Source organism: Pestalotiopsis fici (genome assembly GCF_000516985.1).
Source record: "Pestalotiopsis fici W106-1 unplaced genomic scaffold PFICI_Scf_14, whole genome shotgun sequence".
Lineage (NCBI taxonomy): Eukaryota > Fungi > Ascomycota > Sordariomycetes > Amphisphaeriales > Sporocadaceae > Pestalotiopsis > Pestalotiopsis fici.
Window position 1 is genome coordinate 175735 of NW_006917104.1, and position 20751 is coordinate 196485.

A 20751-nucleotide genomic window follows, 5' to 3' on the forward strand; every position below is an offset into this window, starting at 1 on the left:
CGTAGCGATGACTCTTCATGGAATTTCATGGCACCTTAATGTGATTTTGCCTGCAACTCTGTCTCGACAACGTGAGGTTGGACTTGACAGGAACCCAGAGAGCGGATTCGTCAACCATCTGGTTACAATCTCAGTCATTTCTACATTAATCATTTTTTGAGCTACTCTGAAATCTCCAGTATTGGTCGGCGAGCGCAAATTCTACCATTGGGTTTCGCACCCCACTACTACTCATTCAGCGACAGCAGCACTGCATCCTCGACGGTCCAAGTACAAAGGTCATGCCTCATGCCGTGTCGATGCCCTCGCCTGGGCTGCAGGCCATCATATTATGTGGCCCAGGTTCATCCTTTCCCACCTTTACTGCCAATCCAGACGAAAACCCAAAGGCACTGCTACCCATTGCGAACCGGCCCATGGTATGGTATCCGCTCGACTTCTGTTACCGAACTGGTATAACCGGTAAGTGGCCATTGTCTCTACTATCAAGTATCGCCAAATCCTTTTGGAGTTCCCAGTAAGGACTGTACGGCCCCAAACAAGTGGTACAATGGGTGGCAATGGCGTGGCGATATATTCATGTCTTTGGACAACGGCGTGGAACGTTTTTGTGGCCGTCGTATAAATTTGTTGGACCTGGTCATTTCAGTTATTCTTTTCCAAGCCAAAATGACACAATAGTCTATGGTACTGATCATAGTCTAGACATTACACTTATTTGCCCACCGTCGGCGGCCACTGCAATCAAGACAGCCTTGAACACCAACCCGTTCCTGACAGGACTTCCACACCCGCACCCAGACCTGGTAGCACCAGAGGACTTGGATCTCACAACAGGCACAGCCGAGATTCTTCGACTGCCCCAAGTCAAGAAGATTCTGACTTCCGACTTTGTTGTCCTGCCGTGTGATCTTGTCTGTGAACTTGGAGGCGACAAGCTGCTCCAGGCATGGATGGTCCGCGCGACGGCTCCTTACGCAGACCCTCCTCAGCCCAGTGGAGGACTGGGAGTGTGGTACGAGACAAAGACGACTACACCCATCAAGGGCGAGGAGACAGACTTTATTGCGACCACGCCACTCGCCCAACCGACAGTGCCGACTCCCAAGGATTCGTTATTGTCGCAACTATCAAATCTGGCGCTTTCAATGCCCACCGACTCCCTCAAAGATCTTACCGAGGAAAAGAAGGGCTTTCCTATTCGCCATGGCTTATTACGAAAGCATCCCAGACTTAGAATGTTGACTTCTCACCGCGACGCTCACATTTACGTTTTGCCTCACTGGATACTGGACTTTATTTCGAAAAACCCACGTCTAGAGACTCTGGGCGAGGACGTGATTGGTTGGTGGGCCAAGTCAACCTGGCAGGATGGACTCGCCGAGAAGCTCGGCTTCTCAGACATTTTGAAATCGTCAGAAGGTGATGCTGGCGGCAAGGGCATCATGAGCCCCTTTAGCGAGGGCGATGCATCCCCTACAAACGAATCCCACTCGCCAACGCGTGATTCTCAGATTGGAAGCTCTTTGGCTTCCTCCAAGCCTCGAGGCTCTGTGGTGCCGCCGATCCTCGCATACCTGCAACCCACGGAGCCGACAGGTCCTCTCATTCGCCGAGTCGATACTGCACAAATCTTGCTTTCAGTGTCTTTGCAGTTGGCCAAGCTACCATCTATCGAGGAAGCGGGCGCCGAGGCGTCCGTCTTGGCCCACTCCCGCAAGATTGCCTATCCCGAAGGTGTCAAGCCACGGACCACCATTACCAAGCAAGACTCTTTGCTGGCTGACAATGTCACCGTAGAGGAAAAGACATCCATCAAGGAGTGCGTCATTGGTGCTAATTGCCAGATTAAGGAAGGAGCCAAATTGTTCCAATGTGTACTGATGGATGGCGTCGTGGTTGGAAAGGGCTGTAAATTGACACGCTGCATCCTGGGAAAGAGAAGTGAGATTGGAGAAGGTTCTACGTTGACCGAGTGCGAGGTGCAAGAGAACCTTTTGGTGGAACCCAAGAGTAAGTCACAGTCCCCATGACATGACATTCAAACATCTGACCGATTGCAACAGCCGAGGACAAGGACAACAAGTTCATGAGTAGCGAGGGTCTTGAGGCCACGGAAGAAGAATTGCAGGACGCACTCATGGCCGACGATGACAATGTCGACTTGATGGGCTAGCTGGGAAAGTAGCTTGCACCGTGTAAGCAGCACGCGTATAGTGAAGCATATTTGCAAGCAAAAAGAATTGGCGAGAGAGAGATGTTCTCATTAGATCATAACAGAAGGGTGCTTGCTGGTGCAGGTGGAATAGATCAACCACCTCAATCATATCGATTGCATTGAAAATGACGCTTGCGACTCTCATGACTTTGTATGCCAACGTCTTGATCGCATCTCAATGTGCTGATTAGTACCTTCAGTCATGGCTAGGTGGGCTCGAATCCTTTCGCGTGGTCCGAGTCGATAAGCAGACATTTTTCCACTTTGGATTAGTCAGTAGTCCGACTTGGCAGCTGATAGAGCTTGAGGAGGTGCAAAAGCCCGAATGAATCGGGATACTACGATGCTCTTGTCATGTTTTGCTTTTCCTGATGTGGTCACATTAGTGCCATGTTCCCTCCCACTGCCCGTCGAGTACTTGCTTGATGACTGACTGGTGCGTGTGGCAATGATCCAAAGCCCAATCAGTAACTGCTCGCTTCAGCATGCAGCATGTACGTCCCCCATACGGCAGGGCTTCTAACCTAGGTGGCTTTATCCACTTGCATGCCTCTTGGGCACTACGTAGACCAGAATTGTCACATTACCGCTGATTTCAATTCCAACCTATCATGTTGTCTGCATGCTGGACCAGTCAGAATGACAAAGTCATGCCGTCGGCCTTTTCTCAAGACAAGGATGCGTACAGATTTTCGGCTCCTGCGGCAAGCATTTTGATAAATACGTGTGCACTGGGCGCCGGCGCCATGACCATGATTTCTTCCAATATGTTTCGCTGTATTTTGGCATGGCATGCTGCATCATGCATGTTAGCTTGACATTCCTGGGTGGAGAGGTAAGTAGGCAAGTCAGAATATAGCCTCGATAGAGTACTTGCGTAGATCCGATCCCAATACCAAAGTGTACAAAGCCAGCGGGGAAATGACGAGTAATTTCAGGTACATGCGTATTCGCAGCTTGATGAATTGGTTTCCAGTGTCACTCGGTTGTCTCTTGCATGCATCCGGAGTATGACAGCTCCAAAGACCCAGGAAACAGCTTGGCGATGATTGACGTCCTCTCTGCCAGTCTATGAGAAATAAATCATACAGCTTCAGTATTTGTCAATAAAGTCTCTGCGAGCACAACGAGAGTATTGACGAAACAGTGAGTTAACTTGGGCTAGTCAGTCTGGAAATGACAGATTGAAATGTACAAACTCTACACAAATTCATCATTATCAAATGCGGCTCATTTAGAGTTGTATAATGCATATATAGGGCTGAAAATGACTCGCTTACACGACTTGGAGCCAAAGTTTTTATTCACAAAGTAGATTAATGTAATGAGTGTGATTTCCTTGACACCGTTGGGGTTTTCTGACATGTCCATCTTGTCGCCCACTGTATATCATCTCCAGGACCTCCCATGTCCTTGACATTTGATTTCGTCAGATTTGCTCCATATTATGAAGCCAGGGGTGCTGACATTGGTGTTCATCCTGCACCAGACGTGTAATTCAATCTACTTTGTTTTGTTGATGGCTGGTTTGTGGTCTACTTAGCAACTGCGCATTCCATAAATGTGTTACAAAAGAAAGCGTCTACTTACCTGCATCTTTCTCCCTGTGACCTTTTTTGGGGCAAGGGTCCTTGCTGAGCGATTCTTGCCTCAATGCTCTGGTTCTGTCGTCACCCGTCTCATTAAAGTTGCTGTTATTGCAATATCCGTACTGCATGAAATCGTTGCAATAGACTCGCTCGACACCCTCGGTACAAGCGGGCTCACAGTTGTGAATGAGTACTCTATTGTAGCACATGGCGAGATTCAGACTTGATGCTTTTATGAGAATTTGGTAATGGATTGTAGAAGGGTGTGATCTGGATGAACCTTTTCAACGGCGTCTAGGGAGGAAATCGGTGATATTTATACACCAGAAAAGTTATAGAGCGTCAATATTGTAAAATGGTGCTGTTACGGAAGCGCATTCTCAATCTTTGCCCCCCGACCTTTTGACCCGCCCGACAATCTTCACTCCCCTGGCATCTGAGTGATTCCATCGGATAGTAAGAGCCTGAAGAAAGACATTAGAGATCATGTTGCCAAGGACGCAACTCATAAAAATCCCTTGCACCTCGATGATGACGGGTCTGTCCCGATTGGACTCGTTCTGGTGTTCTGCGCAAGTCAATGATAGACTCGAGACTATAGGCTTGTGCATCCTGCAGCAGCCGACGACGCAATCAAGCACAATCCAATAATATGATCATTCTCGCACGAGGCTGGCGAGAAAGAGACGGAAGGGGCAAGCCGGCGACTGTGGCTACCCGTGGCCAATGTAGGACTGCTGACGGCTTCGCCGGGTGTGACGATTCACAGCGGCGCCTAGTAATACAAGATCCTGCAGTCTTGGACTGTGTGACCTTGCCTGAAGCCTCGAGCAAATTAGTCATGACAATACTCCACAACAACTCTGTAAAAAGTTGCGGCGGCGGTATAGATTTCGGTCGAATTGGATCCGTGCAGGAATACGGGCACAGTATGGCTTGCGGCTTTGAGTGACAAATTTGGGAGCCATGGTTTTGTGAAAGATTGTATCCCGACGAGCTGGCTGCTCCGGAGTGGTATATAGATTGTCAGATCACTACGTCCTGATCTGGTAGTGAGCGACGCAGATACAATACCTTGGCATTTGATCGGGCTTGTTCTGCTTGGGATTCTCGTCAGCTTTGCTTTACTCGAATGCATGATCTGGGGTCCGTCAGGGTCTGATCACTTGCTTAAATCCAGACATGGTTCCACTCTACCCGGCTCCGAGATTGGATTTTGGTAGAGGGCAGCACCGTTTATGATAAATGATAGAGTTGAAAGGGGAAGGGTATGCAGATTCCCTGGTGCAGACTTGCTTCTTCGTATATGACCCCTCACGAGCTGCTGGACATTAACGAATAACATGTACGCAAAAGACAGATTGGTGCTGTGCCAATACAACATGATTGTCAATTCCATCCTTGATTGAGTACAGATGGCACAAAGGCGGGTTTGAACGACTGGAGCATTAAAAATCATGTCCAGGTAGTTTGACTTGAGACAAGAAGATGCGTCCAAGGCGTTGGTTGCTTCATTCATGTCGTTCGGTCTAGTCTCTGAGCCAAGCCCGCTTAATAGAATACCTACAGATGGGTCGTAGATCTAGATCGACGTCAATGGGACGAGACTACTGGACCGGAATGGTAGGGCGTGTCTCTCTTGGCCAGCCCGTTGAGTCTCCACAAGGCTTATGGGTAAACCTTGCCCTGAGAAGACTCAGATTCCCTGGAGGAGCAACGGCCAGGACCCAAATGTTTCGATCCATCTAATGCAGCACATGAATTGAAAAGCCGTTGGTTACCTACAAAGTAGTGCAGGGTTGTCAGAATACTTCCACCGCAGGCAGTACCAAGGCCCACTTACGCGACCACGGTGACTGTGCCGCTCGACTGCGTGGCGTCATGCTTGATGCTTGTATGCAACCTTGAGCTGTTCATTAGAAATGAAGAGACAGACTAGTGATGAGTCCTGCTCCTGCTGCATGCTCGGAAGTCGAACCTGTTGGCTTGTCTACCATTTGCATTTGTGCATGTGTTGTATACATAGGTGGTGATGGTGGTGATCATTGCCATTCCGTCGAGCAAACAAGTCAAAGGCGTGCTCAATCAATAGGCAGAATCGCTCCATGGTGAAAGATGCGTTGTTTTCCTTTTACGCATCATGGACAACATTGGCATGTCACTGTGTTCACCACAAGACAAGCGAGATTGGCATGGTCGTTCGCAAGGCATTGGTGTTGAATGTCTCCATGTTCCCTTTTAGAAGAGTATAGAGATCGGAACTTTATATCCGTGCCACGCTAGTCGACGCGCCATAATCAAAATAACGCGTTTTCCACCCTTTTTTTTATTTTTTATATTATATATTATAATAATAATTATTTTACGTTAATTTGGGACCGAATTATCCGGAAATCGCTAAAAAAACGGGGAGTTTTCTAAGGAAGCCCGTATATTTATTGCCGGTGCCGCTATAACTAATAAAAAGCATATTAATATCGCGGACGCGTTCGGCACCGTACGGCGCTAAATTATTACGGAAATTATTACCCGTATTAAAATAAATAATATTAGGAAAACTGGCAATCGCCGAATAAGGAAATATAAAATAATTTTCCGGGAAAAGCGCTATTTAGTTATTTTTGCCCGTAAATACCCGGAAAATATTTATTCCTAGCTTATTAGGAGGAGCGCTTTTTTTATTTATATAAAAATTTATAAAAGGATTTTTTAACGTTATTATTTTAGGAATTAAAAAAAGGCTAAAAAGATCCTTTTTACGGAAAAAAACGCTACGGCTAAGCTTGCTTTTGCACAAAAATATTTAAAACCGGCGGAGCTACGCAAGCTTTTCCGAGCTTTATTTTCGGACGAATATACGGTATATAATAAATCCGGGAAATTTAGCTAATAGGTTTTCCGTTTAGTAAACGAAAGATTTTATCCCGATTTTATAAATATATAAAGCTATAAAAAGCCGAAAATTTCCGTAATAATTTAGGGAATAATATAATAAAACCGTAAAAAAAGAGGAAGGTCCCCGATTATATTTTACTAAAAAAATCCGGATATACCGCGCTAGGGAATAAGCTTAGAGTCGTATATAAAGGTCCTCGAGGAAGGCCTATTTCCGCTATATATATTTAGCGATTTTTTCGTTTAAAATAACGCTCTAATACATAAAAGTTACCGTATAATAAAATAGCTATCCGACGAAAAAGTGGAGCTTATCGAATAGCTATTTTATAGCCCGGATTTTAACTTTATCGAATACGTATAATAAGAACTAAAAAAATAAATCCGTAAATTAGAACCTGCTTTTTTAAAGCTTAAAAAAATATTACCGACGAAATATACGCGAAAAAATTAATTTAAAATACGTAAAAAAAAATAAAAATAAACTTAATTAATACCTTAATCCAATTTATCCTAAACCGGCTGCGTATAATTAAAAAAGCTAAGGGGTAATATATAAAATACTAAATAACGGTTAAAATAAGCTTATTCCTAGTTCCGTAAACCCCGTGGTGGCTGAGATATCGTAATTAGAAAGTGGTAATTGGAACTGAAAATTTATGCATTTTGGTCCGTGCACGCATATAAAGTTCCGGTCATTGTACCTATGTCTGTCAAATTGTACATGATGTGCAATGTACGAAATTCCAACTGTACACTACATAATTGTGTGCCTATGTACTGTGGGAGCTAGTGGGAGCATGCAAATGCTAGCTAGCGCTTTAGGGCAGCCGGGTCGCCGCTAATCGACGGCCTGTAGTGCATGTGTGCATTTGCCTAGGTAGAAAGACCCTGACGCGCTGAGCGGTACTCATCCATATTTGCCATCTTCTTGTAGATCTTGGGAGATCTCTACAGCCAGGATTTTCGTGCATCTTTCTTTCTATTTACAAATGCTCCTCTTTAAATTGGTCGTTCATGTATTGTAAAAGGTGTATAGGTTGACAGGTAGGTAAACTTGTAAAGCATCACTGCCTTGCTCGCCTTGTTTGCTTCCCACTCATTGGGGGCTCTTTGTGTTCCGTCACACAAGTCTAATTGAGTTGTGCCTCGTCCCTCCAGATTCGGCCACTCCATTCATGGTATGAGATCGGGCCGCGCACTCGACCCCCTCAGCCCGTGGCTTGCAGCCCAGTAACGCCAGACATGGATGATCCGCATGAACGTGTTCGCAATTACAGTGCTGCCGGCCAGAAGAAAGCAGTCGGGGAATTAGCAAAGCAATAGTGTCCCGTAGGAACTCGACCTAGGTAAAAGACAGGGCGTAGATAACAAGACGGTTCCTTCTCCTCTCTCTCTCATCTGGGTATCTATCTACTTACTTCTGACCAACAAAACGGAATAACGGTGGCCTGGTTCCGGGGTGCACATTAATCGAATGAAATGCTTGTAGGAGAAAAGTGCCTCGTCAAGGATGTTCCCAAAAGCCGGAAATACCCAAGTTCCCCCACGCTTTTTCTTAGCTACCATAGCGTTGATCATGCGCCACGAGAGCAAACATATGGGTAGCCGGGATCCGCCAATGCAATCATCTCCTTGAGATCTGTTGCCCGTCATTGATACTGGTAATGATTGTTATCCGCAGACAAACGTGCCATGCTTGCTTGCATGTCTGGGTTTGGCTGCCCACGACATGGTGCCGTCCCCACAAGTCTGTTGTTCTATTCACCTCATTCCAACCTGTTCCCATTCCAAATGGGGAGACTATACAAAACATCCCTCCTTGTGGCGACTCTGCAAAAAGAGAATTTCAACAAGCCTGTCTGAAACAGCGCCCCCTCGCACGATGGGTGCTTCCATGTATTGCGTACTCAAAAAAGAAATATCCATGGTTTGCTTTTCATGAGAATGCCGTTCGGTAATCTACTCCAAGACCATATCCGATTTTCAAAATACCATCATGGGGTTTTCTAATTATATGATGACACATGTGACAACAATAGCAGCAACAGAGATGCTCCTTGTGCTGGGATATTTGATCAAACTTGCCCAGAGTAGGCTATGCACTCGTACATGAGTTGTTGGTTCTAATTCCTTGCAATCATCCTAGTTGACCAGACTCTCGGGTCTTGACCGTGGATTGAATTGGTTGGATTCTAAGCAGGAGACTTTTTGCTGCCCTCCAGAATCCTCTGCTCAGAATGGCTTGATTGACTCTTTTCTCCCCTTCTATTCATTGCCGATTTGTCAAAGGTACGGCCCCAAGTCTCGGCCTCTTATCATGGTCTTCCTTTCCACACCTGTAGACGCCACACAGCGCGCCTTTTTTTCTTTCCCAAGTAGCATTCCTACCAGGGGCTCCGCCCGTGTCTTTGCAAGTCTTTCCATTTGAAAGTCGACTATTCCTGCTTGGGGCTTAATGAGACTCATAGAGGCGCCAAGGGAGGTGTGTCTGTCAACTTCAATAGTGCTGGACCTCTTCTGTGCTGTATATCTATTCTCTACCTTCCTCATTCCTCCTGCACACACCACGAGCTTCTTCAACTCACTTTGGTTAAAAAACGTGTTTGTTTCGCCAACCACCAAAAGCCCTTTCTGTGAGCTGCCGTCATGGAGCATTTCAATGTGGACATGTCACTGGAGTATGACGAGGATGAGTTTAATAGTTTCGGAAGCCAGCTCTCGAGTGCCTCATCCGCTCGTAGCTTTTCAACCGCTCCTTCATGTGTACCAATCACACCACAGTCTGGACGGTCCAGTCCCCAACAGCACACTGCCTCAATGAGTTTCACGTCTATATCAGACTACAATTTCACACCACCTGGTTCCTCCATGGATGGATACTTTCCATCAAACGTCAAGTCAGAATTTCGCCCACGCGATATGGAGCCATCAACGCCAAGCAAAAAGTCTACAGTGTCGCCTTACAACATGAACTTTGAACAGTCTGCATTTCTAAACTCGACGTTACCTTGCTATGAGCATATGATGGACTTTCAACCTCCTGGCTTGGAATACTCCTTCTCCGACCAAATGCCGACGTCCCCTTTTGACCACAGGCCGCCTCCCTACTCAACACATCACTCCGGCCCTGACAACGGGGCACTCTGGTTATGCCCTTCACAAAGCTCTTTTGCCTACTCGGAAAAGCTGTCTTCCCCTCAGTCGACGACTTTATGCCTCAAGAGCCTGTCTCTCCAAGAAGGCAGCAGTGCACCTTCACCGTACGTGTCCAGCAACCTAAGGAGGCAGGTGGCCATTGACGACGTCCAACAAAAGTCCAGCTTGCTTCACCGCGTACAAAATGGTGGTCGTGTTGGCAAAAAAGGCAAACGTACTGGCACCATGGGCTCCCAAATTACTACAGTGCCCCCTAGCAAGTTCAAGTGCGAATACCCAGAATGCGCAAACGAAAAGGCCTACAAGAGAGCCGAGCATCTCAAGAGGCACTGGACAACGTAGGTCTCCAGGCATTCGGGCACATGATCGCTGGACGAACTGACCGAGTATACTAGGAAACATAACCCAGACGTTGAATTGCATCATTGCCCTTTCTGTGATCGTTCATTCAACAGGTCGGATAATTTTACACCACATCTGTTTCTACACGTGGACCCGGTACAATCTGGGCCAAAGCGGACAAAGTACCACCCCGACGCCAAACGAGTATACGAGGCAGAGATGCTGCGAAAGAAAAGGCGAGACGGAGGGAAGAAGCAGTCAGTCTGAGTGGACGCCAACTCAAAGGGCACTCGGCATCTGTTCTCGCGACGTTTCAGACGCAAGTTCATCTTAATCACTAGCATCACGAGCTTGAAATCTCTACCCGGAGTCACACTTGGGCATTGGGTAAAGGGCGGTAATTATTCTCACTTGATGCAAGTCACATAGTGTCAAGGATTCAATGACCAGGCGGGTAAGACATGTGCACGAAAGGGAAATGGAAGGACAAAATTTGCATCATGAAAACAAAATACAGGTTGTTTCGGGGCTTCATGGCGTTACCACCTAGTTTACTGTATACTACAAGATTATATTACGAAGCGCTGAATCATGATTCGAGTGCTATTTCGCGCCACCATCTTTGTAGTCCCGTGTTGCGTGATCGGCGGCAAGGAACATTGCGGACGGAATGAACATTACATCGCATACATGCCTGCCCGGCGATGCACCACACCTAGCAGTGTCTCAGATCTGACGTGTTGACTGCGGGACCTGACAGATATGTTTTGCCATTTGCTTAAACCAGACCAGGAATGGAGCGAATCCATGTTTATCAAGTCTGCTCGTCTCGAGCCCTTATTGCCAGACATGACAGTCCTCTGAATCGCATAGAGCCTTGGAAACCTATCCGTCAGAAGCTTGGAAGAGATCTATTGTACAAAATTTAACACTGCGTTAGTCATTTATATTGTATAATTTGCAAGACCACTGCTTCTGATTTTCCATCTGGCCGTGACCTTGAATTCGTAAAGCTGTGATGATGGGCATGTCAATAGCGGCTTTTGCTCCCGAGAGCCCGTGCCGTGCATCATTATAATTTGTCATCTGATTGGGAAAGATCTTGGAGAGATCATCATGACGTGCCCATTCAAAGGTAGACTCTCGAAATCAACACTTTGCAGGATTGGATCAGAGGTCAAATAAGCAAATGACGCTAATGCGGTTGAGAACAAAGAAGCAAATGCCATAAGATCTCGAGCGGCACGATGGTCAATGTGAGTCTACGGAAATACATGCTCTCTACTTGTGCATACAGGAGAGGTATCTAGATAATGTACAGAGTGGCAAGATGGAGACTATTGACTCACCAAAAACTGTGGTCCGGCTAGGTTCACATCTGTGCCGTTTGGCGCCAAGAGTCGCCAAATCTCCGTTCGAGACTGCGCAAATAACGACCGTTTCTAAACGTCGGGCCTGTCCACCCAGCCAGTCAATTCTGATTGATTCGCGCCCCCTCCATCAATTCTGACCAAGACATCATCAGCGCGGGGCAGCTCCGGGCACACCAGAAATATTTTTGCGTGTGCTAAATTTACTGTCCCTTTTAATGTCGAGGATTAGTAAATCAAGACCAAAGACGACCCCCAAAATCCAATGATGAGGGTCGGCAGTGCCAGATGGGCTGGGAGACGTCTGGTGTCAAAAGACAGCACCCAAACGATGAAGCAATGCAAAGTACTCCGGTCGAAATCCAGCATACATGTACCATGAGGGTACCATCTTGACCGTTATAGAGTACATTGATTCGAAGCCCGCGAACTCACCAACGCGGATGCATGGCTTCTTTCAACCCAGTAAAGCTGGAAAGACAATGGAATAGGTCTGGGCCATTTTCAGAAGGAAAAGGTTGTTTGGCTTCAACAGCAAACATATCTGAATATAGCGTGGCTTAGGGCTAAATGGAGACTAGACGTCTTGGTGGATATTGTAGTCATGGATCCGAATTTAGCCCCATCAATATGCTCTGGGCATTTGAATCCAGTAGTATCCTGGGGGTAGAGCGCAGCATTGGTTGATGTTGCTTGTGCTCATGCCTCTACGCTTTCGAGGGTGGTGCTTCTAAGACTTGACAACTTCTTTCTCCAAAAAGGTATTCTTGTCCTTGACAGCAACTGTAGCGACATGGTGATCGTCTTACCTCCCGAGCAAGGAATCTACAACGACTATTCATAACGATCTCTCGCCAGACCCATATGCAGGTGGTACTCGGGTAATGCAAGGGTCTAAACTAGGATAGCTGAGGACCATCTCTGCATCTCGTTCCCTGCCCAGTATGTAAGCAAGGCCACGATATCCAACAATATCGCTCGTCAAAGGACGTCTCCTGCGCATACTGGAGACCAGCAACTACATGTATCAAATCCAAGTTGCTCTGTCAAGTCACATCAAGACTTGTCGCGTGCGCAAATCGACATGGAGAAAGTGCAGGGCCGAGACCGTATCCGGCGCGTTATAAACAAAGCTTTAATGACCTGGAATGCACTTGTGCACTATCATGTGTGATCGCTGCCAAATCACCACTCTAGAGTCACGTCTTTTGGTGGAAGTCACAGTATCCTCAACACGACATCTCATCATCTGTTTGGAGTGAAAAAGATTTGATACAACAGTGTCTAGTATCATTTGTCCTTGCGCCAAAGCATCTACATGTGTAGACTGAGCGAATCCCAATGTGACAATCTCGAGCCAACATGATACTGCCAGAAATAGCACAATGCTCATGTGTTCCTCTCGACGTCGAAGAGAGTCTGGCCAAAGGGGTTCGAGTGAGAGTCGCGGTACACGTAGTTGTCTAGTTGTCAAGACTTTCGAGATCGGGTCGCGCGGTCGCTTGGTTCGGATTTTTTTGGTGTTGGTATTTGCAAGCATGTTTATCGAGCACCTATCTCCTTTTGGCACTAACGGTCCACGCAATGCATCACAGGAAAACGTTTCGTTACATCCATTTTGTTCTGCCACCCAAGCCATCAGGCCAAACTTCCAGGCCGACTGAAGATACAAAGCCATGTCCATCAACGCCCAGTCATGATGTCTCGTAGTGTGTATTCGCCCGATCAATTCATCGTTTATTTCTCCTTCTTGGCCTTGGCACCCTTTACCTTGGCGGTACCACGGAGGGTCTTCTGGCGGTTCTTGCGCTGCTTGCCTGTTGGGGGAGTTGGTTATTGCACATCTTTGGTTCGGAAGACTTGGTCTGTACGTACGCTGCTGGCGGGAAGCTCTCTCGGGCTTGGTAGCGAAACCAACACGGACCTGCGAATTGATTAGCTCCATGCAAAACAAGAAACCGCACACCCCCAGAGTTCCAGCATACCAGACGGTATTGAGGCTCGAACTTCTTCATGGCCTCGGGCGAGTCGTAGATGAGGGCGAAACCGGTGGTCTTGCCACCACCAAAGTGGGTGCGCAGACCAAAGACATTGACCTGGTCGGGGGTAGCCTTGTACAGGCTGGAAAGCTGCTCGCGGAGGGTGGTCTTGGAGATGCCGGCCTTGCCAGGGTGGAGGACGTCACTGAAAATCAAAGGTTAGTTGTGGTTTCGGGAGGAGGGGATTCGCGTAAACTTGCACCACCATCTGCTTCTACACACACAAAATTCGTTAGCATTTGCGCCTGCGCATATGGAAACAGCAAACATACTCTACCCAGCAGAGGGTTGCGGATGAACTTCCGCGTGCGAATCGTGACGGCATCCATGGTGATGGCGTGTTGTCGACGGTGTGGTTGGGTGGATGGGAAAGTGGGAGGATGCAAAGTCTGGAGTTTCGAACTTGCAATTGATTGACAAGGCAGACAAAATCTTTTCAGATCGTGCGGCAGCTGGGCTGATTATACGCCAGCTGGCAGGCTTGGCCAGTCAGCTTGACCCACCCCGATCTTCGAAGCGGCCTTTGTGGGTCTTGAGCTCGTTCCCGCACCCACACCTCGGTGTGTTGCTGGGGGCCTATGCCGGGTTTAGCGCTTTCAATACGGACTGGGTTGATTGAGAGCTCGGTAGTAGTCCGTTTTCTCAATCTCTTGAACTGCGTACACTGGGATCATACTAGAGAGGTCCAACTTGTCCATCCGTCAGTAATAATACATTGATCAATACCTTGCAGAGTGTATCCACTCAGGTGTTGCTCATCTACGTACTCGGTCGGACAGCGCGAATATGCAACTAAGGGAGAACATCTTGCATTTGCATTTCCTTGAATTAACTTCTCTCTTGATCATTCTGTTACCGGCCTGCGAATAACTGGTTTTGCATTAGTATTATGCAAGCACACGGACACGTCAGTTTTGATGGCAATGGCATTTCAGTTACTCAGTTAATGGCACTTGGGTCATTGCTTTTTTGTAGTTACACATGAGGCAGGCTGGACTGCACGTACTGAAACAACAAATGCCGCCATTTGCAAAAAGGAACAGAGGTATCAGGTCTAATCTTTGTCTTTGCCCCTGGTTTATTCAGGTTCCCAAACACAAGTGGTCGGGTTGACTTGAATCAAGGGCGGAGACATTGATGCTGCTCCTTCTGCATACACTAATCTCGCCAAACATGGAAACCTATGGGCCTCTCATGTCATCGAATGCAACTCATGTGTGTTTTAGCTTGTCGAGGTTGGTGTCTCTTTATTCGAACCCATCCATAGTCTCGGGGCATAGACGTTCACCTTGTCATGCAATGTAATGATGATTGTTCGAGTGAAATTGGACATGATCCCCATACCACACGCGCAAAGTGTACTAGGGAATAATGTCACTCACCGCCACTCTCTATCATGCATATTCCTCTACCAACACTCAAGCATCGGGTCACATCCCGTGGCTGCCGATCAAGAAGCGCAAGGCGCCGGTCCGAGGTCAACGCACAAGGATACATGGTACAGCCAGAGTCCCAGCAAACGGGGCAGAATGCCCCCAGAAGTAACCCTTGGAGCATGATAACATCTTATTGCAGGGTTCAGTTGGATCCGTGATGGAAATTGACAATTAGAATAGTAGAATGGCGGAGTTCGGAATTCAGGATACAAAACCAAACTTTTGTGCCACCTTCCAATCTGGTAGAGGCGCAGGACATGACAGGGGACATGTGGAAGCTTGTTCATGTCGGATGCTGCCATGATCAAAATGGTAATCAGGCAATATTCCCATTTGTGACTTGTCAGTAGTTCAAAGTATGTACATTGGCTTTTCCCGTCTACCGCGGCTCCCACCATGGCCCAGGCTCAGGATTGTGTCCCTGAAAATGACACCATGTTGGTAATCACCTCTCCAAAGACTACGCACAGTTTCACTACCAACGGATTCCTAAATGCCTCGCAACAAGGTGGAGCAAAGACATTGTATCGTGTATACATCTCTCGCTCCGTCTGCCACTGAAAGAAAGTTTTGCTCCGCAAAGTAAACAGGTAACCGTACGGGATGCAGGGGTCTGAGGGGAATTTCTGCTTGCGGAAGATATCGCCGCTACCTGGCGTAGGAAAGTCATGGCGAAATCGCAAATTTCAAGATTGAACATGCGAAATTTGTATCTAGTAATAGGGAAGTCGTACACAAGCCCAGCGCCATCGTGGAGGTAACTAGTCTCAACTTACAAGAATGTCACGATGACTGAGGCGGCCAGGGCTTGGGGTTTTACAAGACTTCGATTACGAGATTGATATGAACATATACATGACCACCAAATGTATGAACAACTATTTGTATGATTTGGACCATGGTGCAAGACCGAAAGTCAATCAAGTGCTACTCGCGGTTTCTATGCTGGAAACAGCGCGGTGCCAGTTGGGTAGCAGCACTTTTTGAATCGAGAAAATCAGACAAATTCAAGCTATTGATTCTTGAGCTTCCATGAAAATTTTGATTGAAACCATAAAAAATCAGACATCCAGCCCGTCAAGATCGTGTGCTCGCCAAGTATGTACTATGCGTATTCCCAAGATAGCCAACATGGACGCCGCAAACAACCCGGCGAGTCACTCATTATGGGGTCTTGTTTGACCGAATATTTTATACTTTGGGCGAAAACCAATCACTTTGTCCGTAACATCAGTTACGAATATAATCTGGAAACTAGCCAGTTTCATTCATATAAAAGCTCGTGGCTCTGCTAATATGTAGCAAGCTTGACGAGGCCAGCTGGCAGCAGCTGCGGATTGCTGACTTTGGCGTGATATGCATGTGCTTGCACTGCTGCATGCGATCATGCGAGCAATCACCACTGTTGTGTTCCTTGCAAAGAGCATATCTTTACGATAATTCGGGATGAGGTTCCTACTCGAGCTTGTCTGATCCATTTGTCGACGAAATCTGTTGCAAAATGGACGGATTACCCTCCTACGAGGAGGCTACAACGCTGCCACACTGGCTTCAGCTGGCTGCCCCATATGTACCCATGGCTGACTGGCGGCGATGCTGCCTTGTCAACTCACAATTCCACGAACAATTTGCTTCTCGACTCTGGCTGGACCCGCTCGTGACTGCAAGAGCACATGGTCTGCATCCTAATGATGGTGAGCATGGCCTTGCCATTGTAGTCATGCAATATTCGCACAGGCGCTCTACGTGATTGCTCTTGTTGCTAACGCTTGGTAGACCTCTCTTGGTATCGAAAGTTCATCAATGTTCATCTCAAGTCGGTACGACCAAGTACACGTGCATTGGTTCGATCGCTTGATTTCCGAGACTTTGCCATCGTGGCCTCTGGGCTCTATTCATCAGATGCAAGTGAGAGGGCCATTTCCGAAAGTCTCAAAGGTTTACCGACGTTATTTCCAAACTTGATATGCTTGCTCATTGCTGGGCATCCTGAAATCAACTCCGAGTCACTTGTAGCGACTCACACGGAAGAAGCAAAAGGTCAGGTTCAGACGGCGCTGCAAATGCTCGACCTTGCTGGCTGTCTGCACCCACTTACAACTCGGATGTTTCGCTCTTCTTTTCTTCGGGACCTCGTTTACCTGGATATCTCATTTCTTCCTGGATCTGTAGGTACTCTCGTGCAAACATCCTTGAATCCAGAATTTGTGCCAGAATTACGGATACTCAAGGTGAGGAGTCGAGAGATGGATGATGCCACTGCTCACCTTTTGCTTGAACGTTTCGGGAGACAGCTCTGGAGTCTAGACATTTCCGAGAACAAACTAACCGATGCTACAATTGAATCACTAATTGAGCACTCCTTTTCTGAACTTACATATCAGTCAGATCAACATTTCAACGTCGAGGGCAAGCTCAAGAATGATCGCTCATGGGGTACCAGGGAATTCGGGCCCTTTGAGTCAATTTCCGAGTCAAACGAGAGCTCTTCGTTCACTCATCGGATGCGCTACGTGCCAGATGCTCCACCTTACCATTGCCATGCTGGCCAGCAGGACTTGCAGGAGTGGCAGGTTGTACGTTTGACTGGTGTCGAGAGTCGGATCAATGACAGTGCTGCGGGCGTCCTACAGTGCCTGCTTGATGACGCTCTGCAGCCCGTACCCGAGGCAAGAGGTGCTGCATCGAGCATTCGTCAAGGCAGAGGCGGTTTGACACATCTCTACCTGAATGGCAACCGCTTCACGTCGGCTGGAATCCAAAAGTTGCTTCGATGCGTCAAGGGACAATTACAGCACTTTGAATGCGATTCCTCACGGCTTTCATGCTTGGTTCCCGATTCTCGTTCCTTGCCGCAGGTGCATGGTCTTTTCGGTCTCTCGCACCTATTTCGACCAGTCTTTGCGTCAAATCTTCGATCCTTGAGGATCCACCATTCGGCTGTCACGTGTGTACCGAGACTTGAAGCAGACTGGCTCCCGCCACGTGAAGCTGCAATACAGGCAGAAAGGGTATTCCGACAGCACATCCAAATGGCGTATCCGTGTGCTTTTGTTCCAGACATGAATCCACGCATTACCTCACTGACACTGACTCAAATTCCTGCGCGCTCTTCTGGCCCGCTCATTCGGGCAATCACGAGATTCCTCGATCTTGCATCTGACCAGCAGCTTGCAATGAGGGAATCAAATACCAATGCAAACCGGCGTGACTCGGCCAACCTAACAGGTCTTTGCCACATTCGTTTGGAACTATTGCACGATCATGCTAGAGACTTGACAGATGTCTTGTCTGATGAAGGTGTGGATTTTGACCAGCTTCTCGATCCTGTCGCGCCAGGCGAAGGTCAGGGCGAGGCATTTTGGTGGGACCATCCCAAGCACAAGCTACGAGCGCACAGCGTCAGCAGCAAAGTTTCTTGTGAAGCTCCAAACGCAAGTAGTGTCGACAATAATCCTGTAAATGGCGACGAGCTATCCGTCATACCGCAAAGCAGTGGTATTCGGCACAACAAACAAGAGGAATACGTGCATTGTAGAATCGATGCCGCCGATTCGTGGACTGGCAACATGTTTACGGTTCCGGTATGGGTTGGTTGTGGCGTCGTTGGACCCTCGCCGGCTCTCAATGAATACATGTCCAATGTATTGGACTCTAGTTGCCGAAAGAATATTGGGCCAGCCATGCCCGATCAAATCGCCGCTGGTGTGCCTCCAGGATCCTACATCTTTCATGATGCCTGGACCATGATGGTCTTGCCCACCAGTCTCCGAAAGTTGGACGATGAATCAAAACGCGATCCAATGGATTGTGTTGCTACTGCGATCAAGGAGTATCGACAGAAAACAAAAGGGACAAACAGGCACTGGAATGGTAAACTTGAGCTGCTGAGAGTGGCATAGAGCATCTCAGTGAGACTCTGACCCATGTTGATGTTGTTGCGAAAAGGGCCGTCCTGATCAGACGTTAGTGGGTAGTGGTAGCAATGTAGATTCATTATGGGACGGTGGATAAGCTCGACGGGTATCTCTACAGTATTAAACCAAACCAGGACTAGTGCAACCTCAGGTTCTGGGGTCGTAGAGACACCTCGGCTCGTGAGACCACTTCCCCACATTCAAGCTTCCCCAGACTTCAGCCAGGGCGAGGTTGTCCGGGGCTGGAAGCTGGAACTTCCTCGCCGGCTTCCGAAGTCTTCATCAGACAACGAGCTTTTTTTTCCTCTTTGCCATTGATTACGAGCGTCTTACTTTTGCGTGGAGTTCAACATGTCAGACAAGGCCAGACAGCGGGTGGAAGCGATTGGCAAGCAGCTCGCGCCCGTACGGAAAGTCGCTGGCGCATCGAGCGGGCCACGGCTGCAGGGTAAAGTTGCCATCATCACGGGTAAGCTCGCCGAGTAGAGAGGCACAACGTCACGGGTTTCTCTGGTAACATGAGCTGATATATTGTCTGTACAGGCACGAACTCGGCGCTGGGCATTGGCCGCGCGACCAGCTACCAATTTGCCGAGAACGGAGCGAAAGCAATCTACCTCTGCGACTTTGACAATAGCAATCTTGAATCGCACAAGCGTGATATCAGTGCGGCGTTTCCCAATGTCCAAGTTCACATACGCCAGTTCGATGCTGGGAACGAAGAAGCCGTCAAGGAAGTAGTTGGCCATGCCATCAAGACATACGGTAGACTCGACGTCTTCTTTGCCAATGCCGGCATCGTAGGCAAGCCTGTACACTTCAAAGATGTGGAAAAGAGTGAATTTATGAAGGTCATGGAGACCAATGCTGCCAGGTTTGTCCACAATTGACAAATCCATTGCCGATTGACATTGCTGACCACACTTTGCCGCAGCGTATTCCTGGCTGCAAAACACGCTGCGCCGGCCATGATGAAAACCTCGGATGAGAAACCTGCGCCTTGGGGAAGCATTATAGGCACTGCATCTGTCGCGGGTATACGGTCTAATGCTGGCCCTACTGCATATTCTGCAGCAAAGGCAGCCGTTGTATCGATTGCACAGACATGTGCATACCAGCTTGCCGGCACCAATATTCGTGTCAACTCGATATGTCCTGGCCTGATTGAAACGGGTATGACGGCGCCAACTTTTGAGACAGCGAGGGCTCGTGGGACTGAAAAGAAGATTGGTCAATTGAATCCTCTAAAGAGAGGTGGCAACGCTGACGAGATTGCACGTGTTGCCTTGTTCCTAGCCAGTGACGAAGCAAGCTATGTCAACGGACAAGCGTGGGCAGTGGACGGTGGACTTAGTGCAGGTCATCCTTTCGTACCGGGCAAGATTGCATAATAGGAGATGAGCGACTGTCTAGGCAAATCCAAGACGAGATGAACTACCACGTCGAGTGACCGAGAGTAGGCATTTCCGGCGTATGAACACACATTATTCGGCGCAACCTCTTGATGCATTCGCATGACCGAGGCTTTTGTCGATTATTTCTCATCTCTGACTAACCATTTCAACTTTTCTGTCGCATCTCCACAAGGCATGCTGCTCTGTGGAGTTGATATCACAAAGTAAACGCAATCAATCATTTTCAACAGTTTCCCCGGCGTCACGCTTCATCTATTTCCACCCAGTTTCGTCGCCAGGCCAGGTTTGTTTCCACCTACCCGCATACGTAATTACCTTGGCTCTCCTTTCGTACATTCTTCTCGCTTGGCTGGCTGCATTTCACATGTTGA

At 47.8% G+C, this 20751-nt stretch overlaps 5 protein-coding genes across 5 annotated transcripts; 4 read left to right on the forward strand and 1 right to left on the reverse strand.

The window, feature by feature from the left end:
• Positions 1 to 281: 281 nt before the first annotated feature.
• PFICI_14882 (uncharacterized protein) lies at positions 282 to 2176 on the forward strand (the record flags this gene model as incomplete). Its single annotated transcript, XM_007843463.1, has 3 exons — positions 282 to 462; positions 706 to 2013; positions 2067 to 2176. The coding sequence occupies 3 exons, from the start codon at positions 282 to 284 to the stop codon at positions 2174 to 2176; spliced, it is 1599 nt and encodes a 532-aa protein (XP_007841654.1).
• Positions 2177 to 9351: 7175 nt separating this feature from the next.
• On the forward strand, positions 9352 to 10470 carry PFICI_14883 (uncharacterized protein; the record flags this gene model as incomplete). The annotated part of the gene is made up of 2 exons (XM_007843464.1): positions 9352 to 10199; positions 10257 to 10470. The coding sequence occupies 2 exons, from the start codon at positions 9352 to 9354 to the stop codon at positions 10468 to 10470; spliced, it is 1062 nt and encodes a 353-aa protein (XP_007841655.1).
• Positions 10471 to 13310: 2840 nt separating this feature from the next.
• PFICI_14884 (uncharacterized protein) lies at positions 13311 to 13941 on the reverse strand (the record flags this gene model as incomplete). Its single annotated transcript, XM_007843465.1, has 4 exons — positions 13311 to 13390; positions 13449 to 13497; positions 13559 to 13757; positions 13835 to 13941. 4 exons carry the CDS (start codon positions 13939 to 13941, stop codon positions 13311 to 13313), a joined length of 435 nt encoding a protein of 144 aa, XP_007841656.1.
• A 2608-nt stretch (positions 13942 to 16549) lies between these two features.
• On the forward strand, positions 16550 to 18950 carry PFICI_14885 (uncharacterized protein; the record flags this gene model as incomplete). The annotated part of the gene is made up of 2 exons (XM_007843466.1): positions 16550 to 16742; positions 16825 to 18950. The coding sequence occupies 2 exons, from the start codon at positions 16550 to 16552 to the stop codon at positions 18948 to 18950; spliced, it is 2319 nt and encodes a 772-aa protein (XP_007841657.1).
• A 366-nt stretch (positions 18951 to 19316) lies between these two features.
• On the forward strand, positions 19317 to 20356 carry PFICI_14886 (uncharacterized protein; the record flags this gene model as incomplete). The annotated part of the gene is made up of 3 exons (XM_007843467.1): positions 19317 to 19434; positions 19509 to 19839; positions 19900 to 20356. 3 exons carry the CDS (start codon positions 19317 to 19319, stop codon positions 20354 to 20356), a joined length of 906 nt encoding a protein of 301 aa, XP_007841658.1.
• Between the last annotated feature and the right edge of the window lie 395 nt (positions 20357 to 20751).